The 27,331-nt window shown below is 43.2% G+C and overlaps 1 protein-coding gene across 2 annotated transcripts; it reads right to left on the reverse strand.

Moving 5' to 3' along the window:
- Window positions 1-25,502, reverse strand: LOC115129679 (E3 SUMO-protein ligase ZBED1-like). 2 transcript variants are annotated; one of them, XM_029660292.2, is made up of 7 exons: window positions 25,265-25,502; window positions 20,716-20,823; window positions 20,225-20,293; window positions 9,885-9,986; window positions 8,321-8,528; window positions 5,764-5,971; window positions 1-2,493 (listed from the first exon to the last, which is right to left on the reverse strand). In XM_029660292.2, the coding sequence occupies exons 1-7, from the start codon at window positions 25,362-25,364 to the stop codon at window positions 2,311-2,313; spliced, it is 978 nt and encodes a 325-aa protein (XP_029516152.1). In that variant the 5' UTR covers window positions 25,365-25,502; the 3' UTR covers window positions 1-2,310. The 2 variants fall into 2 exon arrangements, with proteins under 2 accessions (XP_029516152.1, XP_029516151.1); XM_029660291.2 differs by lacking the exons at window positions 1-2,493; window positions 5,764-5,971; window positions 8,321-8,528; ... (1 more) ...; window positions 20,225-20,293; window positions 20,716-20,823 and adding an exon at window positions 21,593-24,025 and having other exon boundaries at window positions 25,265-25,351.
- Between the last annotated feature and the right edge of the window lie 1,829 nt (window positions 25,503-27,331).

A 27,331-nucleotide genomic window follows, 5' to 3' on the forward strand; every position in this document is an offset into this window, starting at 1 on the left:
TTCATTTACAATAGATTTTTATTTAGATTTGTGTCCAATGTGGACATCCTTCTCTATGCTATGAGGGAGGACAACACAGTCACATCTAAGAATCACACAATGACTAGAAACTCAAATGAACAACTACTTAATTAATTAGTACAGTACAACTGAAGAGAACTTGGAAAACAAGGCATCGTTCACAGTGATTGTGGTAATACAATGAACAACCCAAATGACTTCAGATTAAAACGTTCCTACTGAATGTTTACATCTTGATGTATTATATTTCATGTTTACGGTGTTTATTACGTGTTATTCTTATCTCTTACTTTTCTTCTTTAAAAAAAAAAAAAAAGTTATTTTTTTAACTGCATTGTTGATTAAGGGCTTTGACAAGTAAGCGTTTCACTGTATTTGGCACATGTGACAAATAACATTTGATGTCTCTTACGTCTGCCTTTATCCAGCATTAGACTCATAACACGTGTTGTATTATAACAAAAGCAGATGGAAGCTTGGAGAAGAGTCCTCTTCTCTTCAAACCTTCCTCATTAGTATTCTAAGGAGCATTCGAGTATTGGCACTGTTGTCTTGGGCCATGTACAGAACTGAACCTTACACTGCATACACGCACACAGTGCTTGAACACAAAACACTGCCGATATCCTGTGTGAGAATGTTGATACGCACACTTAGAATGGATTGGCGACACCTAGAAGAGGTGTTAGATCATCTTAATTAAAAAGATCTCATAGCAAGTGTTTGTAATTCAAGCGGCCATCGAACCCGAGCACACATTTCAGGTAGTGCCCCAAGTTAGAACTCTCTACACTAGAAACCTCTTATCATGAGAACCACTTAGTCATTTAAAGATTCTGAATCTTCTAGTCAGATGAAAATGCCAAAGACAATCATGTCTGAAAACCTGATCCACCAACCATTAACATGTTAACTACTGTTTCAGGACATTTAAAGATGAGCATCGTTTTGTTATCACAGTATGGCACAGAGACATCAAAAATCACGACAACATTTTCACATCAGTCACAGTGAAGTGGCGATAGCAGGGCAGAACATCCCCTTTGGGCACAGTAAGTCAAACAAGGCAAAGGCATCTACTGTACTATTAGGAAGCTTGCTGTCAGTTCTTGTCCTTGATGATTACAACAACAAGGATTGGACACACGCATTAAACGAGGCAAGTGCAAATTAAGCGGGAATAAGGCTAACCAAGTTCGAGTCTCATGTTTGTCATTGTTAGCCCTTCACCAAAGCATATTTGACATGATATTTTTGATCACAGCTATGAGGCGGCACATCTACAGATACATGGTCCAGGCCTTGATGGGAGTCAGGGTTGGACTAGGACCAGGAATTGCCTCTGGCATTATTCTAACGCAACGGACAATTTTTTTTCCTTGAGGCCCCCCATTATTAACCAGATAAGAAAAAATTTGTTACACAGGCCCACTAGACTAAACATGGACCGGCCCATCTGGCATTTACCCAAAATGCCACATGGCCAGTCCGCCCCTGATGGGAGTCCAAGTAGAAGAAAGAAGAATGGACAGAGGGTCCTATTTTAGGCAGAAAAAAAGATGGCGCTGTTTCGAAGCGATATTACTAGCTCCGAGGCACTACTAGCTCCGATGTTGTTCCTTGCGTCCTTCAATGTTTTGTTATCTGCGATTCCAGAAGAGGGAGCTACAGCACCAAAGCTTCATCAATTTGGCAGCGGAACTGGCATTGCAATATAACAAACAAATTCCATCACTCAAGGTGCCGTTCAGCATGTGTTTAATAGTGCTTGTCGCAATGGTAGAATGGACGTCCTCAGAACTGTCTTTGCGGAGGAGAAGATGTGTTAGAAGATATGACGAAGAGTCGATTCCAATGCTGATGTGTTATGCAGTACTATGAGGACAGAGGTCAAGAGAGGACAGTTACAGTAGAGGCAACAACCAAAGTTGATGCTGTAGCTAGATGTTGCTAAGTAATCAGGAAGCCTAAGTCCACAGGCTGTCGCTGTATATAGTGCTGGCTGGGGCTGACTTGGGCTGTATCCCGATACTACTAAAGTACGCACTTGTGCTCTCCTCTCCCCATGAATTTAAAAGCATTGGATTGGTGTCAGGCCAGAGGGAGTGGTCTACCATATTTCCTATAGCAGTGCTTTTAGACCCATGAAGGGAAAGGAACAAGTGCACACTTAGGGCCGTAGGGAAGGGTTGAGAATTGGGACGCAGCTTGGTTGTTGTTGACGCTGGAGGGAGGTGTCATGCCGTTGATCTTGGCATATTTCTAAGATCATGGTTCCTGGTTCCTCCTCTAGGCCTCCTGAAGACCAACCAGCGCACAGCTCTGTTTCCACAGCTCAGCCCTCACGTTGTGATCATAAGTAATGTCAGCGGATTCAGTTCTCTCCCCGTTATAGAAGTAGCAGCCTCCGACCCCCTCCAGCTGCGAGGCAGTGGCAGCCAGGATAGTTGTAGACGCTCCCTCGGCTGGGGTCTGGAGATGACACAGAAATAACACGTTAAAAAAAGAATGGCAGGGACAGGCATGTTCTTCAGAAACATAGTGGTCCTCTGTTCTATTTTCAAAATTGTAAACTGAAAGCCCAGTTCTGTCAATCATTCGAAACGGCAACATTAACGCTTTCATAAACAGGATGCAAATACATTTCACATCTGACTTGCTAAGCAGGTTCAGTTAGTTACACCTCGTACCCAGGCTCAATTGCTGGAGAGGCGGCTGGGCGGACGAGATTAGAATTAGGCTATTTAGATACACGACAAACAGTTGTTACAGCAATCTAAGGCGTCTGTGAGCTCTCAGGTGAACTAACACGTCTGTCTGGCAGCAGCAGCCTGTGGTGAGTGATGTGCAGCATGCCGGGCAGCAGCAGGCAGGTTAAGTGAAGGAGGTTAGAGAGGAGGAAGCAGAGCCAGACTGATCTATTGCAGGCCATGCCTACTGCTCTGGAAAGCCTGGAGCTTATATAAGGCGCATATGGCGGCTCCTAAATGGGCCCACTGCACTGGAGGTGAAACAAATGGCAACACAGAGCATTTAAACACTGCACTCGCTGCCCGTGGGAATCTGAGATTACGCCCCTCGTTTAAACACACAAACACAATCAACAACACATAGAGTGTGAATGTCTTTGCTGATGGGAACTTCGAAGAGTTCAGAAGAATTTGCTCCCCACAATATATTTGGTCGAGAGGTGAGGTTTTAGTAATCCCAATTGTTGTATGGCCAAAAACAGAGTCAATGTGATTAGACACTGAGGATGTTCCTTGAATGGAAAATGTGAATGAAGACACTGGCAGACAGGCCGGCTTGATTTTTGAAACAGCAGATGTTGAAATAGCCCCTAATGAAATCCGTCGACAGATGGGCCACAAGACAAGACCACCAGTCCAGAAATGTGTATACACGTCTTAGACAGCACACATAGATGTCTCACTTATAAAATAAACACTCGTAGAGAAAGGAATAGTGACTAACATTGAACAAAACAATATTTTGTGAATGTTCAAATTTCTTAGGGTGATCATCACTTGCAATATGGACATAGGATTGCGCAACCATCTGTGGCCAGTGGGCATCGCATAGCTGCCCTCCATAATGCAGTCTGTTGGCAATACAAATGCTGCAATACAAATGCTGCAATACAAAATGCTGCAATACAAAATGCTGCAATACAAAATGCTGCAATACAAATGCTGCAATACAAAATGCTGCAATACAAAATGCTGCAATACAAAATGCTGCAATACAAAATGCTGCAATACAAAATGCTGCAATACAAAATGCTGCAATACAAATGCTGCAATACAAATGCTGCAATACAAATGCTGCAATACAAAATGCTGCAATACAAATGCTGCAATACAAAATGCTGCAATACAAAATGCTGCAATACAAAATGCTGCAATACAAAATGCTGCAATACAAATGCTGCAATACAAATGCTGCAATACAAAATGCTGCAATACAAATGCTGCAATACAAATGCTGCAATACAAATGCTGCAATACAAAATGCTGCAATACAAAATGCTGCAATACAAATGCTGCAATACAAATGCTGCAATACAAATGCTGCAATACAAAATGCTGCAATACAAAATGCTGCAATTACAATCCAAACCTCAGTGGATATGAGACATCTTTCCAAACACACAAAACCCGAACGATCAGACCGATAATGAAATATGATTCGGCACTAGACCCCAGTTCCAAGATAAAAACCTCCAAAAGGAAATTATGACTGAGATAAATATCAATATCTGACAATATCAACTCTCATTATCTTTGTGGAATATGAGTATTGAGGAAATGAAATGCAGATGTTTGTCAGGCTATCTTTATATTGTCACCCTTGAAATACTGTATATTTATTTGGAACACTTAAAGCCCAACTAGGTAAGGCTTAATCTCCCAGCACATTTCTCTGTGTTAAAGAGGACACAGTCATCTTAAACTATTCAGGCAAACAAGCTAATTGGCTACACTGTCCCTATTAGAATGTCCTAATACAGAATTAATCTGTGACCATGTAATGTGACATTTTAGATGCAGATTCAAGGGTGATTTAAATAATACAAATCAATTTTAAAAAATCATTACTGCCACTTGCATTTTGCTTGCAGCTAAATTGTTGATTGCCCTAAAATTATAAGCAGGTTGAAGTTTATTGGAACGAGTCTTGTCTTGAAGGCAGAACTGAGCGATCTCTGCTAGATGGTCCAGTTGCAAAGTCAAAATGCTTTATTTTGTTCTCAATTTAAGGTTAGGGTTAAGCATTAGGTTTAGCAGTGTGGTTAAGGTTAGGGTTCGGTTTTAAATGATTTGATGATTTTGTTCCAGCTAGTGACCACTCCAGAACAAGATTCATGACGAGAAACGCTAACCTGCTAATTAGAATGGGAATTATTATGTGCCATTTGCACAGGTTTCTCACAAATTGTGATGTAGTTTTCAGAAATACACACACCCGCTCACCAGTGGAGGCTGGTGAGAGGAGGACGGCTCATAGTAATGGCTGGAACAGAGCGGAATGCAATGGCATCAAACACCTGGTAACCATGTTTGATGCATTTGATACTATTCCACCTATTCTGCTCCAGTCATTACCACGAGCCCGTCCTCCGCAATTACGGTGCCACCAACCTCCTGTGCCTCTCACTCACGTGTGGTTATGAATAAATTGACCAACCCATTTAACACACCCTTTGATGTGACTATAATTGAGATGCTTTTATTATCTCAGAACCCAAAGATTGCAATTATAATCCTTTTTTTAAAAACACATGGATTCCACAGCAATATGATCAACAGAAAAAGTCATTATGAAGCCTGAGCAGTAAAAGGCTGGACCATTCCACATGTGTTGCACCTTATTAGTATTCTCATCAATCACCACTGTTAAGCTTTGGTCAAGCGTAGAAGCTTCTTCTATTACCATACCTATCTTTGGTGCATTTATTTTCCCCTCAAGTACGCCAAATTCCTAAGTACTTGTAAAGGTCGTTCACCGTACCCTGAACAGTCTTACAGAACTGTCAGCATAGTTTATGTTACCCTATAGTGAAGTATACGTCTGTTAGGTGGAATACTATGACACTGTTGTTAGTTTTGTGAAGGAATAAGGCAAAACCTACACTTTAACAGTGACACATCATGTGGCCCATATCTATAGTATATTTAATGCATTTTGTCTCAGGTTCCTTTAAATATTTGAATGGTCATCTAGATTAAGATTCTACTTTACCCTAAACAGCATTTTGGCAACAGGTTTCTTGGCTGCCTGGGCTGGTATACAGAGGTTGTTGTACAGGTCAGTGTCCACCATGCCTGGGTCTACTGCGTTGGATGTTACTGGGAGCCCTGCTGCTGTTAGCCTCTCCTGCAGATGGTATGTGAAGAGGACCAGGGCCAGTTTACTCTGAGAGTAGGCACCATGCGCACTGTAGCAGGACCTGGAGGGAGGGAGAGAGTGGAATGGAGAGAGAGAGAGAGAGAGAATTGGAGAAAGAGGGGGAGGGCGAGAGAGAGACCGTTTATCTCGGGTTAAGTCATCCTTTATAATATGATAATTTGGCAGTTTAGTTTGTCCAAAAAACCTGAGCTAATTAACATACATACAGTGGGGCAAAAAAGTATTTACTCAGCCACCAATTGTGCAAGTTCTCCCACTTAAAAATATGAGAGAGGCCTGTAATTTTCATCATTGGTACACTTCAACTATGACAGACAAAATGAGAAAAAAAATCCAGAAAATCACACATTTTTAATGAATTTATTTGCAAATTATGGTGGAAAATAAGTATTTGGTCAAAAACAAAAGTTTATCTCAAAACTTTGTTATACACCCTTTGTTGGCAATGACAGAGGTCAAACATTTTCTGTAAGTCTTCACAAGGTTTTCACACACTGTTGCTGGTATTTTGGCCCATTCCTCCATGCAGATCTCCTCTAGAGCAGTGATGTGTTGGGGCTGTTGCTGGGCAACACAGACTTTCAACTCCCTCCAAAGATGTTCTATGGGGTTGAGATCTGGAGACTGGCTAGGCCACTCCAGGTCCTTGAAATGCTTCTTACGAAGCCATTCCTTCGTTGCCCAGGCGGTGTGTTTGGGATCATTGTCATGCTGAAAGACCCACCCACGTTTCATCTTCAATGCCCTTGCTGATGGAAGGAGGTTTTCACTCAAAATCTCACGATACATGGCCCCATTCATTCTTTCCTTTACATGGGTCGTCCTGGTCCCTTTGCAGAAAAACAGTCCCAAAGCATGATGTTACCACCCCCATGCTTCACAGTAGGTATGGTGTTCTTTGGATGCAACTCAGCATTCTTTGTCCTTCTTTGGATCATCCAAATGCTCTCTAGCAAACTTCAGACGGGCCTGGACATGTACTGGCTTAAGCAGGGGGACACGTCTGGCACTGCAGGATTTGTGTCCCTGGTGTGTTACTGACGGTAGGCTTTGTTACTTTGGTCCCAGCTCTCTGCAGGTCATTCACTAGGTCCCCCCGTGTGGTTCTGGAATTTTGTTTCTGGTGTCCTTTGACAGCTCTTTGGTCTTGGCCATAGTGGAGTTTGGAGTGTGACTGTTTGAGGTTGTGGACAGGTGTCTTTTATACCGATAACAAGTTCAAACAGGTGCCATTAATACAGGTAACGAGTGGAGGACAGAGGAGTATCTTAAAGAAGAAGTTACAGGTCTGTGAGAGACAGAATATCTTGCTTGTTTGTAGGTGACCAAATACTTATTTTCCACCATAATTTGCAAATAAATTCATAAAAAATCCTACAATGTGATTTTCTGGATTCTTTTTTCAAATTTTGTCTGTCATAGTTGAAGTGTACCTATGATGAAAATTACAGGCCTCTCTCATCTTGCACAATTGGTGGCTGACTAAATACTTTTTTGCCCCACTGTAACATACGTATTCAGTATGTTGTCTACGACCCTGTTGTTCCCAAAACAATGCCCCCTACTAAGCTATCTGCATGACTAAACCCAATGTCTATTATACAGTGTCTGTATTGTGCTGAATAGATAGACTTATTGTTAACACCATAAACACTGTTCAAAAGCAAATCAACTTGTCTTTACAAACGCACTGTGAAGGTCATAAGAGCATCAGACTGTGAAATACCCAATCTATAATGTGTTTCCCCCCGGTTTCTTTTTCTTACAGCGTGAGATTGTTTCTAGATGGCACCGTTGCAGCTAGCCGTTGTAGCCAGCAGCATCATCCACTCATTTCTCCCAGATGTGACGAAGCCATCTATCACATCTAAATTCGCAGGCGAGAAAGAGAGACACCGCTGTTCTTGCCCTTGAGGCAAGGAGCCTCTCAGTACAGATTGTATAATAATGGTTTATCACACTGTCATCCAAACTAATACTTTTTTCCTGGTAAGAATGTTTTCGAAAACATTAATATTTTATTTATTTATTATCTTTTATACGAGTATCAAAAAAGGAAGTTATGGGAATCAAGAGGCTTTGTCGGCCAATGAGATTCATTGGATATAGCGTGTATCTTGAATTGAGAATGACATTCACCCGTAGCCACCAGATAAACACTACTACCACATTGGTAATGGTTTTAAATGTGCTACTTGACTGTCCATCAACCATGACTAATACCAACGAGATTACAATACCATGTCGGGATTTTGATTTCGAGAGATTGATTCAATTTCAGCACTCTATAATCTGGGTCTGTATTCATAAAGCGTCTCAGGGTAGGAGTGCTTATCAAAAATAATTCTGAGATGCTCTGTGAATACAGGCTCAGGTCCTGGTCCCCTACCTGCCCTGTAGGTCTTCCATATTGAGCCTTCCAACGTGGTGTGTGGCGGAGGACATGGTGACGACGCGCGAGCAGGCGTCGTGTCTCCCAGACCTCTTCAGTTTGTCCAGGAGGAGGTTTGTCAACAGGAAGTGTCCCAGGTAGTTCAGACCAAAGTGCAGCTCGAAACCGTCCTCGGTCTTTCCCTCTGGAACCAGCATGATGCCAGCTATGAAGGACAAGCAATATGACATTTCAAACTAAGTGCTTTACAGATACCCAGCCTAAAAACCCCAAAGAGCGAGCAACGCAGAGGCAGAAGCAGAGTGGCTAGGATAAACTCCCTAGGAATGTTCAATCAGTATGTCAATAAGATATAACAGCTGCCTATGCCGATATACAGTAACATACTTCTGTTTGTGAATGGATAAATTCATGGAACCGCTAAGGTCGTGGGTTCAATTCTCAATTCAAGTAAGACTTACAGTACAGTGAGTGCATACATTTTTAGTTTGTGTAGGCCTAAATTCCCTTATTACGTGAACATTAAAAACACTCCCTCTATAGAAGACTGACCTCTCGGTGTGCCGTAACATTTACAGACGATGGTCAACAAGACCTGTCTGCAGATCAGTCTATGGTCTCTCAAGCTTCCCCTAATGCAGATTGAAACAGCTCATTACTCAAACTTCAACACCATTGGCTACATGGTAATGGAGGTTACGACGATGTGTTTGTCAATAACACTATTGGACATGCCATTAGACGGCTAAAGTGAAAGAGAGACAAGGCGACATTAGGCCTTGCTTAGCTTACTAAAGCCTAGGGCATAGACAGAGAAAACTCACGGCGTGATGACAACTCTACTGGTGGGGGGGGGGGGGGGGGGAATTCAGGGAAATCAGAATGCTATAGGGTCCTGTGTCCCAAATGGCACCGTATTCTGTATTTAGTACAGAACATTTGACCAGAACCCTACGGGTCCCGGTCAAAAGTAGCACACTATATAGAGAATAGGGTGCCGTTTGGGACCCATCCTGGGTCTGTGTAGCGATGACCTTTCCCCATCATTAATCTCTCAATGGGACGACACTAACGTCTGCCCTATGTCCTACCTTCGGCATCTACTATCCATTATCTATCAGCCGGGTGTGATATGTGATGTTAGCTGCTGAGAGCATCTTGCAGACTGGTGAATTATTAATTCAGCCTGTTTGTGGGCAGAGAGCGGCTGACTGTTACCCCAAGCCAGTTGGTACCGGAGTCTCCATAGACCTTCTCTCAATAAAAGCTATTTTGTTCAAGCAAACTGCCCTGGAGGACTACACAATAGGGCTTCGCCTGAAATGGCACCATATTCCTATAGCAGAGCACTACCTCATAGTGCTATGATCAAAAGCGGTGCGCCATAGGGAATAGGGTGCCATTTCGGAGGCCCCCTAGGACCATGAGACACTGTATTTTCAAGGGTTGACGATAACCAGTGTTTGCTTGATTTTTTCAGATGAAATAACTATGCTATGATTCTCTTTAAAGGTGAATATTGTGGTGTATTGAATAAAGAGGTTGTTTGGTGTATAAGTACCATTGTTCACAAGGACGTGAAGTGGTAGAGCCCTGGCTTTAAACCTTTGGACAAACTGCCGTACCGACTTTAGGGAACACAGGTCCAGGATCAGAAATTCCACTGTGAACAGAACCCAAAAACACACAAACAACATTAACATTCTTCTATGCCTAAATATACCGGCATCTAACGTATAGCATCAACAAATCACAAACAAACATTACAATTTAACTATGATATAATACATAGATGTCTGGTTAGCTACAGTAGTACTAACACAGGTCAGGACATCATCCTTTCATTTAGTTTTACATCAACCATTGACAGACAGTAAAGTGATCATACCAGTCCATAAACTGCAAGACAGATTATTGCAAAAACTTTCAATGAGTAGCAGCACAACATTGCTTAGAATCAAGGGCAATGGTGACATCATTGAGGACCTTTAAGGTTGCAGTGACACATCCATAACCTGAGCGGTAACCAGATTGCACACCAGAGAGAACACTATAGGCATCAAGAAAGCCAGTGAGTTGATTATTGACAAGTTTTTCCAACACTTTTGATAAACAGGGCAAAATAGAAATAGGCCTATAACAGTTGGGATCAGCTTGATCTCCCCCTTTAAATAAAGGACGAACTGTGGCTGGCTTCCAAGCAATGGGAACCTCCCCAGAGAGGAGAGAGAGTGATTAAAAAGGTCAGAGACAGGCTTGGCGATAATAGGGGCAGCAACCTTAAAGAAGAAAGGGTCTAAACCATCTGACCCAGATGTTTTTTAGGGGTTAAGTTTAAGGAGCTCCTTTAGCACCTCGGACTCAGTGACCGTCTGCAGGGGAAAACGTTGCAGCGGGGGAAAAGAGAGTCCTCTCCTTGCTTTTAATATCTCAGGAATCCTAATTATGCAAATCCTAATCTTTTACTTCCTTTCCCCCTGAAGGATAAAGCAGCTGTATGATAAGCTATGGTCTCATTCAGTAGTACACTATAAACGGTGAGACAAAAACTAAAACACAAGGTAGATTACATTATGGCAATACACTCAGTAACCTGGCATGAATTAAACATGATCTCATCGGCAGTTGAATAAAAGAGCACAAAGCACGAGTAGATACAGGGCTCTGTTCTAGGCCCTCTCCTATTCTCGCTATACACCAAGTCACTTGGCTCTGTCATAACCTCACATGGTCTCTCCTATCATTGCTATGCAGACGACACACAATTAATCTTCTCCTTTCCCCCTTCTGACGACCAGGTGGCGAATCGCATCTCTGCATGTCTGGCAGACATATCAGTGTGGATGACGGATCATCACCTCAAGCTGAACCTCGGCAAGACGGAGCTGCTCTTCCTCCCGGGGAAGGACTGCCCGTTCCATGATCTCGCCATCACGGTTGACAACTCCATTGTGTCCTCCTCCCAGAGCGCTAAGAACCTTGGCGTGATCCTGGACAACACCCTGTCGTTCTCAAATAACATCAAGGCGGTGGCCCGTTCCTGTAGGTTCATGCTCTATAACATCCGCAGAGTACGACCCTGCCTCACACAGGAAGCGGCGCAGGTCCTAATCCAGGCACTTGTCATCTCCCGTCTGGATTACTGCAACTGGCTGTTGGCTGGGCTCCCTGCCTGTGCCATTAAACCCCTACAACTCATCCAGAACGCCGCAGCCCGTCTGGTGTTCAACCTTCCCAAGTTCTCTCACGTCACCCCGCTCCTCCGCTCTCTCCACTGGCTTCCAGTTGAAGCTCGCATCCGCTACAAGACCATGGTGCTTGCCTACGGAGCTGTGAGGGGAACGGCACCTCAGTACCTCCAGGCTCTGATCAGGCCCTACACCCAAACAAGGGCACTGCGTTCATCCACCTCTGGCCTGCTCGCCTCCCTACCACTGAGGAAGTACAGTTCCCGCTCAGCCCAGTCAAAACTGTTCGCTGCTCTGGCCCCCCAATGGTGGAACAAACTCCCTCACGACGCCAGGACAGCGGAGTCAATCACCACCTTCCGGAGACACCTGAAACCCCACCTCTTTAAGGAATACCTAGGATAGGATAAAGTAATCCTTCTCACCCCCCTCCCCCTTAAAAGACCTAGATGCACTATTGTAAAGTGGCTGTTCCACTGGATGTCATAAGGTGAAAGCACCAATTTGTAAGTCGCTCTGGATAAGAGCGTCTGCTAAATGACTTAAATGTAAATGTATATCTAATATTCTCTGGTATGGAAACTATAACCGACGAAACGTTGTTACAAGAAAAGGTGGAGAGTTAATTGTGTATGCAGGAATCATTCTTATGGGCCAAATGATAGCGTGTTTATTTATCACCACAGGAAGTGACAGAGTGGACAGAGAGCTTCACTGAACTTTACTCATCTGCATAACAGTGCAAGGGAAATAAATGCACTTATTGATCACGGCTCCATCATAAAAAGGGCCACATTAAATCCTAATTACACGAAGTCAAAGCATTTTAAAAGTCAACGCTATAATGAGACAGGAACAAGAATGTCATGACTGAAGCTAGCTCTACGGCTAGGAATCCAGGGTTTTACACAATAGTATTGAGTAATGACATTAGCTCCCCACACACACACACACACACACACACACACACACACACACACACACACACACACACGAATCAGAATGTCATATCTCTGAACCACTTGGCACAGCTTGTGGCGTCCCCGAACTGAGTGCTCAAGCACATAATTAAACAAATTTTGTCCCATAATTAGGTATTGTCCCATAATTAGGTAAATTACTCTGCATTACACTAATCACGAGACTCTTCCCCACTGAGTGTAAAGAGTGAACAGTGTTTCAAGCATTGTTGAGCGGCCATATAAATGGCTCCAGAAAATAAGACTAGAGAAATCTGCTATAAATGTGGATGTTCTGTTGGGAAGGAGAACTACAGATGAAAAGATATTCAGCAACTCTTGGTAGGAAAATGGAAGTTTGCTTCAAAAATCAACCTTTTATTGTTAAAACCACTCTGAAAATAGCTTCATAAAGGTACTAGGAAAGACCCATAGGCGATGTGTGTGTGTGTGTGTGTATACTAACAACCCATAACTGTAATGTACAAATATGTGTAAAGCGAGGGGTCAAAGAGGTCAATTGACAGCCCTGTAGCTGTAGAAAGGAGAGGACAGAGGACATCTCTCTGTAATAATCAGTGTGTTGTGTGAGTCAACAAAGGCCTTGCTAGCTAACGATCTTGTATCTTAAGTGGGAGATAACAAAACATGCCCCGGGCTAATGGCTTGTATAAGGTCATCCCAAGAGACTGTGATTTACAAAGAGTAGAAAGTGGAGAGAGGCTGTTCTTTGTCCCTTGTATGAGTAAGCTAACTATATGGTGGTTATAGGCTTCAATTAATCTAATACCGTACAAATATCCGTACAAATGCATATTTATTCTCTTTCTCCTCCGTCCTTTCTTCCTCTCAAACACTTCAACTCTCGAAAATATCAAGCTCTTAGGATTTTACGGTGAATTTATCCTCCGAAAATGAACATATCCATAAAAAATTAAATAACTTCACTGAGAATGTGTGAATCCCCAATAAGCTCTCTCTATTCTAATCACTGTCCAATTTTGACCAATATTTGCATAGATTACAATAATTAATTGGAAAAAATATCCATACTGTAGTAAATATTCTTCCAATCCATCTCTAGTGCCAGAGCTTTGTCACGGTGCCAGACCTGTCATGAAGGAAAGTAGGGTATCCTCTAGACTAGTCACAGTGCCAAAGAGCCAGCTGGAGGACACAGACTAGAAGGCGTCGTGCCATCTGGAATATCAACAAAGACGTATCATCCAAAGACGTGTTGAAATACTGCCATCTTCCTGAATTACATTCTCTCCCTGACCAGTTCTGACCGCTGCTGTACATAGACAAACTGACCAGCTGCTGTCCAATAACAGGACAGAGGACTGGAAACAGGCTGGCTGCTAGTTTGACCGTCCAGCTGCAACTCTGATAAGAGATTGATCGTCCACAATTATTTATAGGAGCTTATGGGATAGATTGATGCTGCTCCGAAAGAGGAGGAGGAGAAGGAAGATTGGATGGTAAATCAGCAGGATGTCTATTGGCATGAGATTCGTCTCTCACTCTCCGTTGCAGAAAGGAGGTATGGAAGTCAGGAAGTTGTTAAAAGGAGATGGATGCAGCCACTGGTGTCGCAAACTAAAGCTCTGGGCTTTCTGACACGTTCCCAAAAAAAGTCACCAACTTTTATTGCTGTGACTCGGCAATGATCATAAAACACCAGCAGATGCAGCACGTTTCTAGATGACCGTAAATAACAGGTTGATTGTACAGTAGTACAGTGGTTGTGGTCCCGCAGTATCACACCAAAATGTGTCATATGGACAAAGGCTCAGACACGGCGACGACAAACAGCTAAAAGCAGCGGTGGATGTCCGGTCTTTTGTAGAATCATCGGGAAATCGACTGCTGATATTCTGGTCAGAGGCACGCGGCCGTCCATAGTTCTGGGCCCGGCTTCCCAAAACCATTGAGGTTAAATTCATTGTTAGAACTTTGTCGGATCATCTTTAAATCTCGGGACTGTTTCACAAATCCATCGTCACCACAGTTGCCATTGAAAATGCTTGTTATTTATTGGGAACAGACAACAGCACAAAGGGCAAGAAGGTAGAGACAACAATACATCACGCAAAGCAGCCACAACTGTCAGTAAGTGTCCATGATTCAGTCTTTGAATGAAGAGATTGAGGTAAAACTATCCAGTTTGAGTGTTTGTTGCAGCTCGTTCCAGTCGCTAGCTGCAGCGAACTGAACATTTGAGCGGCCCAGGGATGTGTGTGCTTTGGGGATCTTTAACAGAATGTGACTGGCAGAATGGGTGTTGTATGTGGAGGATGAGGGCTGCAGTAGATATCTTAGACAGGGGGGAGTGGGGCCTAAGAGGATTTTATAAATAAGCATCAACCGGTGGGTCTTGCGACGGGTACAGAGATAAACCGGTTTACAGAGGAGTATAGAGTGCAGTGATGTATCCTATAAGGAGCATTGGTGGTAAATCTAATAGCCGAATGGTAAAGAACCGCTCGGGAGCACCCTTACCTGCCGATCTATAAATTACATCTCCGTAATCTAGCATATGTAGGTAGGTCATCTGAATCAGGGTTAGTTTGGCAGCTGGGGTGAAAGAGGAGCGAATTACAATGGAGAAAACCAAGTCTAGATTGAATCTTTGCCTGCAGCTGAGAGAAGGCCAGTGTACCATCTAGCCATACTCCCAAGTATTTGTATGGAGGTGACTACCTCAAGCTCTAAACCCTCAGAGGTAGTAATCACACCTGTGGGGAGAGTGGCATTCTGCTTACCAAACCACATGACCTTTGTTTTGGAGGTGTTCAGCACAAGGTTAAGGGCAGAGAAAGCTTGTTGAACACTAAGAAAGCTTTGTTGTAGAGCGTTTAACACAAAATCCGGGGAGGGACCTGCTGAGTATAAGACTATCATCTGCATATAAATGGATGAGAGAGCTTCCTACTGCCTGAGCTACAGTGGGGCAAAAAAGTATTTAGTCAGCCACCAATTGTGCAAGTTCTCCCACTTAAAAAGATGAACGAGGCCTGTAATTTTCATCATATGTACACTTCAACTATGACAGACAAATGAGAAGAAGAAAAATCCAGAAAATCACATTGTAGGATTTTTTAATGAATTTATTTGCAAATTATGGTGGAAAATAAGTATTTGGTAAATAACAAAAGTTTATCTCAATACTTTGTTATATACCCTTTGTTGGCAATGACAGAGGTCAAACATTTTCTGTAAGTCTTCACAAGGTTTTCACACACTGTTGCTGGTATTTTGGCCCATTCCTCCATGCAGATCTCCTCTAGAGCAGTGATGTTTTGGGTCTGTTGCTGGGCAACACGGACTTTCAACTCCCTCCAAAGATTTTCTATGGGGTTGAGATCTGGAGACTGGCTAGGCCACTCCAGGACCTTGAAATGCTTCTTACGAAGCCACTCCTTCATTGCCCGGGCAGTGTGTTTGGGATCATTGTCATGCTGAAAGACCCAGCCACGTTTCATCTTCAATGCCCTTGCTGATGGAAGGAGGTTTTCAGTCAAAATCTCATGATACATGGCCCCATTCATTCTTTCCTTTACACGGATCAGTCGTCCTGGTCCCTTTGCAGAAAAACAGCCCCAAAGCATGATGTTTCCACCCCCATGCTTCACAGTAGGTATGGTGTTCTTTGGATGCAACTCAGCATTCTTTGTCCTCCAAACACGACGAGTTAAGTTTTTACCAAAAAGTTATATTTTGGTTTCATCTGACCATATGACATTCTCCCAATCTTCTTCTGGATCATCCAAATGCTCTCTAGCAAACTTCAGACGGCCTGAACATGTACTGGCTTAAGCAGGGGGACACGTCTGGCACTGCAGGATTTGAGTCCCTGGCGGCGTAGTGTGTTACTGATGGTAGGCTTTGTTACTTTGGTCCCAGCTCTCTGCAGGTCATTCACTAGGTCCCCCCGTGTGGTTCTGGGATTTTTGCTCACCGTTCTTGTGATAATTTTGACCCCACAGGGTGAGATCTTGCGTGGAGCCCCAGATCGAGGGAGATTATCAGTGGTCTTGTATGTCTTCCATTTCCTAATAATTGCTCCCAAAGTTGATTTCTTCAAACCAAGCTGCTTACTTATTGCAGATTCAGTCTTCCCAGCCTGGTGCAGGTCTACAATTTTGTTTCTGGTGTCCTTTGACAGCTCTTTGGTCTTGGCCATAGTGGAGTTTGGAGTGTGACTTTTTGAGGTTGTGGACAGGTGTCTTTTATACTGATAAGTTCAAACAGGTGCCATTAATACAGGTAACGAGTGGAGGACAGAGGAGCCTCTTAAAGAAGAAGTTACAGGTCTGGAGAGCCAGAAATCTTGCTTGTTTGTAGGTGACCAAATAATTATCTTCCACCATAATTTGCAAATAAATTCATTAAAAATCCTACAATGTGATTTTCTGGATTATTTTTCTCAGTTTGTCTGTCATAGTTGAAGTGTACCTATGATGACAAATACAGGCCTCTCTCATCTTTTTAAGTGGGAGAACTTGCACAATTGGTGGCTGACTAAATACTTTTTTGCCCCACTGTATGTTGTTGATGTAAATTGAGAAGAGCGTGGGGCCTAGGATTGAGCCTTGGGGTACACCCTTGGTGACAGGCAGTGGCTGAGACAGCAGATGTTCTGACTTTATACACTGCACTCTTTGAGAAAGGTAGTTAGCAAACCATGCCAAAGACCCCTCAGAGACATCAATACTCCTTAGCTGTCCCACAAGAATGGAATGGTCTACCCTATCAAAAGCTTTGGCCAAGTCAATAAATATTGCTTAGAATCAAGGGCAATGGTGACATCATTGAGGACCTTTAAGGTTGCAGTGACACATCCATAACCTGAGCGGAAACTTTGCATACCAGAGAGAATACTATAGACATCAAGAAAGCCAGTGAGTTGATTATTGACAAGTTTTTCCAACACGTTTGATAAACAGGGCAAAATAGAAATAGGCCTATAACAGTTGGGATCAGCTTGATCTCCCCCTTTAAATAAAGGACAAACCGTGGCTGCCTTCCAAGCAATGGGAACCTCCCCAGAGAGGAGAGAGAGTGATTAAAAAGGTCAGAGACAGGCTTGGCGAGGATAGGGGCAGCAACCTTAAATAAGAAAGGGTCTAAACCATCTGACCCAGATGTTTTTTTGGGGTTAAGTTTAAGGAGCTCCTTTAGCACCTCGGACTCAGTGACTTTGTATCGGGGGAAAAAGAGGGTTGAGCATTGGGGCTAGTCGCATTAGAAGTGGTGGTAGATCAGGAAATGTTGGAAGGGCAAGGATGCATGGCTGAGTCAAATAGGAATCCTGACTTAATATATTGGTGATTAAAGAGCTCAGCCATGTGCTTCTTGTCAGTAACAACCACATCATCAACTTTAAAGGACACGGGCAGCTGTGAGGAGGAGGGTTTATTCTCCAGGTCTTTAACCGTCTTCCAGAACTTCTTGGGGTTAGACCCACAGAGAGAACTGCTCCTTAAAGTAACTAACTTTGGCCTTCTGGATAGCGTGAGTGCACTTATTTCTCATTTTCCTGAACGAGAGCCAGTCAGCCTGAGTATGTGTGTCGCCAAATGCAATTCTTGAGGTGGAGTATCTCTGCATAGATTACATAGGGTAAGCATTAGAATAAGCCGGCTAAATATTTGTAGCTATAGGTCAGGGATCAAATAGATTTTTTCTTGAGTGGATGGTCGTAGGCCAGAACATAATTACAAATAATTTGAAGGCTGCAAATTGACAAACATATATATTTGACTAAACATAATCATTTCAAACCTTGCTTACATCCCATGTCTCTCTATTATGTGTGGGAATACTTGGGAAAAGATTTTTAAAATTAAAATCACCTGGAGCTGATTTCCTGGTGTTTTTAGTCAATTATTTATTTGTTTGCTCACAAATGAAAGCACCCTCTGTGAGAATGCCAGTTGGGGAACCCTGCTATAGGTTGTATTTCATAGGCTGTGATCAAATGTCAGTATTGTGGAATAATTCTACAATTAAGGTAAGATTTGAAAGGGAGAAAACTGATCCGAGAGCAGCGCTGCCTTTCTTTTGATCCTATCAGTATCGACCGTTCTCTCTGCGTGGGGTTTTGGGAAACACATGTTACATCGAGTGGAGCAGCGGTTAAAGGCACTGCATCTCAGAGCTGGAGACGCCCTGGTTCGAATCCAGGCTGTATCACAACCGGCCATGATTGGGAGTCCCATAGGGCGGCGCACAATTGGTCCAGCGTCGTCCGGGTTTGGCCGGGGGTAGGCCGTCATTGTAAATAAGAATTTGTTCTTAACTGACTCGCCTATTTAAATAAAGGTTAAATACGGTCCATCACTACGGGAAACCGGGCCCTGGTGCGTTTCCCCTCTTATGCAGAGACGTCTTTAAAGCAGACAGTCTTGAATAAGGAACAGGGTTAAACTGTTGAGGGGGCAGAATAAATTAGGCTTAATAGGACCTGAAGCTACTGTCTCTAAGCATCGTCTTGCCTGGTTGGCGATTTAGCAAACACATTCTGACAACACACAAATCTGTTCTACTGTCTCCGTATGCTGCTGATGAAGCAAGGTTAGACATTCTGGCCCTACAAAAGTCAGAGGAGAATTCCTGGTGACATGCCACACAAACATTTTCTCAACCATCCAATCTTAGACAGCAAACACAGTGATATGGATTGTATGTTGGGTGACGAGGACAAACTCTGACATATAGAGCTAATACCAAACGTGCTCAGATATGGAGAGGGCATGAAATACACATATACAAAAAAAATGAGCTCAGAAATGCATCTCTGTGGCCGACATTGTTATTGGCTCTCAGGCCTACCAGTACACACTATATAAGACAATCAGATATCCTGTTTATGTCGGAACTCTAACCGTTTTGCCTCCCACACAACTTGTTAGAGGTTTGCTAAACACCGCTTGCCTGACAGTGCATGCCAGGGCTGGGGCGGATTCAATGCACCAGGGGGACATTTCCTGTTCTTAATACAAACAGGCCCATTTCTCATTCCCACGTCTGTCATCATTACTCTGTGGAGCAGGGCGTACATAACAGTGATGTTACCCTGGCTGACTGGAGCTGTGCTATGATCAGTCATTTCAGCACCAGAGAGGAAGGGAAGAGAGAAGCTGCCTGCTTGGGATCAAAAGATGCTGCCTTCCCTTCTTTCCAAACAGCCTCTTTAAATCACATCTGCATGACAATGAAACTGAGACTGGTTGGCAGCAGTTTGCTTTCCTCCTCGAACTCATCAAACACAAGCACAGACAAACATCTCCCTCGCCTTTCCCCTGCTCCCATTCGTGACACAGCTTTGCTTTTATCAAAATAAATATAAAAAGTACATTTAAGGGAAGGAGGGACTGGGGAAAAAATGGGAATTGAAGAGAAAACCTGCTACCTTTAGATAATTGCTTTTGGAATGGACTCTGGCGTCCAAGCTGCCTCTGACAAGGTGCAGGTGAACAGACATCCTTCCTCTGTTACAAAGCAGGAGAAGTGGTTTACTCTTACCAGCACGAACCCAAATTTTTACCCCGGAAAACACAGTTAAAAGTCAGGGCACTCATGTACATAGGCCTATGTCTGAATAGCTTACTCCCTGTGTATACGAGCAGACCTATTTGAGAGGTAGCCTATTTATTCTGCAATGGCTGTGTGGAAACGATAGAGAGACAGAGGGAGAGAGATAGAGCGGGAGAGAGAGGCTATAAGGGAAACAGTCATGAGAAAATTACCTTTCCCCTCGCTGCCCTCTTCGTGGATCTTCTTCACAGCTTGCAGGCCTTCCTCTTCAGAGTTCCCAGCTGGAGGAGAGGGGAATGATTAGGGGGAAAAAAGAGGATGGATGGAGGGATGAATGAATGGGGTACTCTGGAGCAGCAAGTATCCTTCCCTCATCATAGAGACCAGGGAGAGCAGAGTGAAAGACTAAACCTACACTTCTGATTTGGGTTTCATTGAAGCAGTGCCACTATTACGTCAATAATGATTTCTTTGCAAAACCCTATTAAATTTGATTGAGTCAAATTTGATTAGGTTAGGAAATAACTGCCTTAGGCAGGAATGTGTTCGCAACGTATCAAAGATTCCCTATGTACAGTAGTGAAAATCAGTTCAACATTACTTAGGCTACAACAAAACATTAACCTAAGGATGTTAGCACACAGGCAATTTAGAATGATTTGGGAGATTACGGAGTCATGACCAAAGGGTGTGTGTACAATACCTATAACCACATGCATGCCAAGGCTTGCCAGGTGTTTTGCAGTCTCATAACCCATTCCTCGGGCACCCCCCGTCACTATGGCAACCCTTCCATTTTGTTTGGGCAAAACTGTGTGAGGAAGAGAAAGAAAACTAAGGTCCATATGTTGCCATCGCCTTGCAACACAATGGAACATCTATGGGTTGATACAAACAGGCGTATTTATTTCATCCAGTCTAACATATCACTGAGAACAACACAATTACGGGCAATCAAAACATAATTCCGCTGACTCCATTTTATTTTGCCCATTATAAAAACCACACAGTACTTCCATTTCGGGGCAATTTGTGTTGGGTCAGAGATTACATTGGGCTATAATCTGCAGTTATCGAAGTGTACGGTGTGGAGTCGGACTGAAGTTGAGTGAGTCACTGGTAAATAAGTCCGTAACGACCTCTAGTCCTGAAACATGAAGGGAGGAAGAGCTCTTCATTATCGATGACACATAGATCCATTTTGCTTGACAACAACAGTTCCTGCCCCTGAAGATAAAATGACTTTGTGCAACAAGCACACAAAGCACAGCTTGCACGCGGCCAGACAGTTTAGCATGACTAAAATTAGAGCCGCAGTGCTTATCTATGCACCGAGGGTAATCAGGACGGTTGAGATGTCAACTCTATTACATTTCTCCCAATCAGATTTGTATCACATTTGTCGTGGCGGCTGGTGAGTGGTTAAATGAGCAGTTCGTTGCTCATTTAGTTTTCAAAAAACTGTAACACTGAGGAGAAGCCTATAAATGCAAGTTGATACCTTCGTAGTATCATCAGGACTCATCTGAGGAAGTTGTATTGGACACATTGAACACAAAATGAACACGAACAAGCAGAGATTCAAGTTATATAGGATATACTTTATGTTCTTCTGAGACTTCAGTACAGATAACAAAGCTTGGCACATCAAAGCTAATCTCAAACGTACTGTAAAGACATCTTAAACAGTCCAAGGACTTCAAAGAGCAAAGCAAACAATGACTCAGACATGACTTGAACATTGGGACAATAAAAGCCATTTAGCCCTACATCAAATAGTTAATCAAATAAAATCGCAGCATGATCAGAAATCCTTTTTTACTAGTAAACAACTAAATGCCCTCAGTATATATTATTTTGTTAAGTATTTCCTTTAGGATTAGGGTATTGTAACTGTTTGGTAGTGGGCAGTGGCCTGCCCAGTTATTCCATGGCCTGACCCAGAGTCCTGCTCCAGTCCCAAGCCCCATTCCCCGGAGTCATCCTCAATAGGTTCAGCCTCATTGCAGCGCCGTGAGTTTTCATAGAGAAACACCTGTTGGTCTACATGTGCCGGGGTGAGGCGGTTCCTCTTACCACAGAAGAAAGTCCCTGAGGAACTGAACAGTCTGTGGGAGGGGACACTAGTGGCGGGGACACACCAGTACTTCTGGAGCACCTTGGGGAGAGTAGGGAATAAGCCCATACGGTCCGACCACCAATGGAGAGGGTCTTCGTTGAGACCCAGGATCTTCTGGGATTTGAAGTTGCTTAGCTCTTCCACGACCTGAGCGTGTAGCTCTTCTTGGTTCTCGTCATTGCCTGACTGGCAAAATATCACAGCCAAAGGGTTGCCTGCATTGCTACATGAAGGAGAGGGTTTGTCAAGAGTCTGTTTTTTGTTGGGTGGCTCATCAGAAAGAGGAGCCAATTCATCTGTGACCACATTCTCATTCCTCTGTTTCTCAAGAATGGCTTTGGCCTCCTCAATGACTTTACTCTCCACTTGGGAGCGGTCGTGGGGGGACAGGAAAGGAAGCCTCTTGTAACGGGGATCCAGGAAAGTGGCGACGTTGAGAAACATTGCAATCTCAGACGGCTGCGGGTAGGTGCTGGACAACACCTTGGAGATTACCTCTTTGGCCATGCCAACCTCTTTTGCGTCCCCTTCTTTGGCCTTGAGGGTTGTGTTCAGCAGCATGTGAAGGACAGGCCTCACCATACTAATGGTCGGATACCTACAGTCTGTTATCATGTCAGCTACCAGTTTGAAAGGTTGCAGAACTCCAATCAAGCCCTCAACCATGTTCCATTCACTGTCCTTGAAACTCAGCTGATGGTTGTCACTGTCCTCCATGAGTACCACACTGATAATGGCCTGCTGCTCTTTCAGGCGCTGGAGCATAGTCAGTGTGGTCACCCAGGATCGGACCCTGTCTCTGATGAGGACACACTGGGCTAGGCCTTGCTGCCTCTGCTTCTCTCGCAGCAAATACATAGCCATCACGGACTGTTGGAAATAATCAACAAGTTTGCGGCAACGTCCCAAAAAGCAGTCAATTCTGGGCAGCTGAAAGGCCTCATCCATCCCTCGATTTATAGTGTGGCCAAGGCAAGGCATCTGCACGGATAGATCCAGAAGAGAGCAAGCTTTCACAATGTCCAATGAACCGTTAGTGGTGGCACCGTTGACTTTGTGAGTTATCCCCCATTCGACAAATGCTTCGTACAATGCTCTGGTAATATTCTCAGCTGTATTGTCCTCTGGAACTTCAAAGGTTTTCAGGCATTTGGTACTCATGGAGAAACCAGAACCTAGTCCGTTTTGGTTCAGAGAGTGCATGGACAGGGAGATGTAGGTCCTGTTCTGGGTTTGGCTTTGCCAAAGGTCAGTTGAGACACCGCAGTTCACCACCCCTGCCACCTCACCCAGCACTGCATCTCGGATCTGATTGTACCTCTGTGGTAGGGCTTTCATTGCTACGTCGATTCTGCTTGGGGGCAAGTATCTTGGATCTGCAGTCCTTAAAAGGGCCTGAAAGGTGGGTTCTTCCACCACAGACACAGGGTACATCCCTTCACAGACAAAGCTGATGATCGCAGACGTCAGATCATTATGCCGTCGGTTGATATTTTCAAACGCTGGGCTCTGCTTCAGGATGGCTTCCTGACATTGCTGCTGCATAGGTTCAGTCTTTATCTTGGAGTAGGCCGTTGCGACCGCCTCACGCATCTGCTCCGTGTTGCTCTTCACAAACTCACAGAACTCAACTGGGTGGTTCTTCTCCAGGTGGTACGAGAGATTGGAGGTGTTCCCGGAATATGCTATTTGAGTCATACATATGCGACAGTAGATCCTCCTCCAGTGTAGTATACACCCGTCTGCATCGGTGTCAAAGCCAAAATACCTCCATACTTTACTTTTTGCCCTTGGATGTGCAACAAGGTGGAGATTAGATGAGGAAGCACCTTTGGCCTCCATTTTGTTCCTTTGACAATGATCCTTTTAGGTGCCTTCACTCATTACTGAGTACCTAACAAAGGCAGTGAGATAAAGGTAGCATGAGATAACAAAAGGTCAACAACAGGAAAAGAAAATGTCATATAGGGGCTTTTACCTCAGTAATTAATTGGCGATAACTACGTTTTTTCTTATTTGTAATTCAACCTATTCTCTAAATAAAATATTCTAAGAGCCAGTACAGAATGAGCTTGCCTCTCCACTGCTGTGGAGGACATTGCATCACCTTAAACAGAAATCTAGGGGACACAATGCAATCTGCTTTGAGTATTGACAATTTTGTTGATCCAAGCATCTCTCTAATTCCTAGCCGGTCTTATCTTGATTGGGATACTGAAAATTGCCTGACCCGGTCCCTCACCATAAAGCCTAGGATCCAATTACACAAGCATCTTTTGCCAAGGTTAAAACGAACTTCAGCACAGCTTAGGACCTAAATTACGCAACTGGATTCTTTGCATGCTTAGGTATGTTTGAGAGGTTTAGGCTAATTGGTCTTTTCTATAACAAGACAGAATACAACACTGCTATTGTGTCAGTACAGGCTAGGCTACAAGTTCACATGAGAGGATTTCGACATTCTGATGTGATGTGAATAAGGGGGAATCTGGGCTAAAGGTAATTGATTACCCCTATCCTTCCAAAAGCACTATAGTTCAAGGCAATGAAGATATGTAGTGAGATTATCATGACGTGTGATTCACTTTACAAGGCATGGTATTATGGCACACTATGAATTTTAAAAATGTGCATAGGAAAGTATCAAAAACCCATTCCCATTACAGACCTAGGCTACTATTGTGGGAGAATCAGTGAGCATACAAACACTATACTCAAATGTATGGTTAAAGTAGCCTAGGTCTGGGGTTGTGTGCATTTGTGAAATGGAATGCTGATATACAATTAATATTTTGTGCTGGAAAATACTGGTTATGGAAAGCAGATCATACATCCTAACATAAAGGCAAGTTACAGTAGCAGTCAACTATCGTATAACACTTGCAGCTTAATTTTATGACAGCCAGTTATTTCAATTCCTTAACAATTTGTTAAACAGTGGTTGCATTTTGATATTAATTCGTTTGCTAGTCAATTCTCAGTCAAATTGGCTATTGTTGTTGAAAGCCTTCACTGGCTAGCTAAGTAGCTAGGCAGCGCTAGCCAGCAGCTAACGTTATAGGCTAGGATAAGTGATAATCACAGCTGCATTCAATATCTGTAATGAATACGGGGATGAACAGAAAAGTCTAACCTGGTAACGTAAATGACTTGTTGAACAGTTGATACAGAAGAACTTTAACTCCCACTAAATACAGCCTCAAAATTGGTAAAATGAAAGACAGTAGCCACATATCTGTGCCAGGTCTCTTCGTGTGTTTCAGTCCTTGGATTCCGTGCTACTCTCTGCACACTTGTGCTTCGCTTAAGTTCCTCCTGCTTTGTGAGTGCGCCGAAGCGCGCTCCGACCCTTGACATTAGTTCTGCCCCCTCAAATCTGTATCACGAGTAGGGCACGCAACTGGCAGGAGGCGTAGAGATGTGAGGAGAGAGAAAAAAAGGCCTAACCTTATTAATCTCATCTCACAGGTCTGTACAGTTGTTAGTATAATTAGCATCAAATATAATATCGTCAGTATTTTTATTTATTTAGACTTCTTACTTCACAAATCCAGTTATACAATATTAGCCCGATACATTTTTATAAATAATTTTAAAAATGAAGCATTGGCTTTGATTGTAAGGCTTTGACTAGTCGAAAATACTTGAGTTTCACTTCTGTTATAGGGGAGAGTGGGGTAAATTGAGCCAAATGGGTAAATTGACCCACCCTTGCTTCTAGGAAACCATACACAAAATTAATCATTTGACCAAATATTAAGGAAGAGGTCATAATTTCACGGAGTCTGCGAAGGAAGAAAGAAACCACATTAAACATTTTTTTTTATCCAAGTCAAATGAATGTATTGTGTTAGAGGTTTCATGATGCTTGTACTGTATCTAAACCAAATTAGATACTATTAAGATTGTTCTATACATCAGGTGGGGTCTCTATAAGCTTCTATATGAGGTCCTAAACCTAACATGAAAGTGCATCCTTGTAGCTGTGTGGGCTAATATAGTCAAAATGAGCCAATGGTTGAGCCAATGGCAAGTTGAGCAAATTGAAGTGCTTTCTTCTTAAACGTAATGCAAGGCATTATCACTGGGATATGAGGTAACAACAGGGCTTGGCCTATGTTGAAAGTGTTTTTTAAAAAGTACAAAGTGTTTGTTAGGTGTTAGGTGTATCCAGTGATACATACAGTGCCTTGAGAAAGTATTCGGCCCCCTTGAACTTTGCGACCTTTTGCCACATTTCAGGCTTCAAACATAAAGATATAAAACTGTATTTTTTTGTGAAGAATCAACAACAAGTGGGACACAATCATGAAGTGGAACGACATTTATTGGATATTTCAAACTTTTTTAACAAATCAAAAACTGAAAAATTGGGCGTGCAAAATTATTCAGCCCCCTTCAGTTAATAGTTTGTAGCGCCACCTTTTGCTGCGATTACAGCTGTAAGTCGCTTGGGGTATGTCTCTATCAGTTTTGCACATCGAGAGACTGAATTTTTTTCTCATTCCTCCTTGCAAAACAGCTCGAGCTCAGTGAGGTTGGATGGAGAGCATTTGTGAACAGCAGTTTTCAGTTCTTTCCACAGATTCTCGATTGGATTCAGGTCTGGACTTTGACTTGGCCATTCTAACACCTGGATATGTTTATTTTTGAACCATTCCATTGTAGATTTTGCTTTATGTTTTGGATCATTGTCTTGTTGGAAGACAAATCTCCGTCCCAGTCTCAGGTCTTTTGCAGACTCCATCAGGTTTTCTTCCAGAATGGTCCTGTATTTGGCTCCATCCATCTTCCCATCAATTTTAACCATCTTCCCTGTTGAAGAAAAGCAGGCCCAAACCATGATGCTGCCACCACCATGTTTGACAGTGGGGATGGTGTGTTCAGGGTGATGAGCTGTGTTGCTTTTACGCCAAACATAATGTTTTGCATTGTTGCCAAAAAGTTCAATTTTGGTTTCATCTGACCAGAGCACCTTCTTCCACATGTTTGGTGTGTCTCCCAGGTGGCTTGTGGCAAACTTTAAATAACACTTTTTATGGATATCTTTAAGAAAGGGCTTTCTTCTTGCCACTCTTCCATAAAGGCCAGATTTGTGCAATATACGACTGATTGTTGTCCTATGGACAGAGTCTCCCACCTCAGCTGTAGATCTCTGAAGTTCATCCAGAGTGATCATGGGCCTCTTGGCTGCATCTCT

The sequence above is a fragment of the Oncorhynchus nerka genome, linkage group LG5 (assembly GCF_034236695.1).
Source record: "Oncorhynchus nerka isolate Pitt River linkage group LG5, Oner_Uvic_2.0, whole genome shotgun sequence".
Lineage (NCBI taxonomy): Eukaryota > Metazoa > Chordata > Actinopteri > Salmoniformes > Salmonidae > Oncorhynchus > Oncorhynchus nerka.

Bases quoted from the DNA above. Each gene is read 5' to 3' on its own strand.
- LOC115129679 (XM_029660291.2), bottom strand. From the start codon at position 23,973: ATGGAGGCCAAAGGTGCTTCCTCATCTAATCTCCACCTTGTTGCACAT.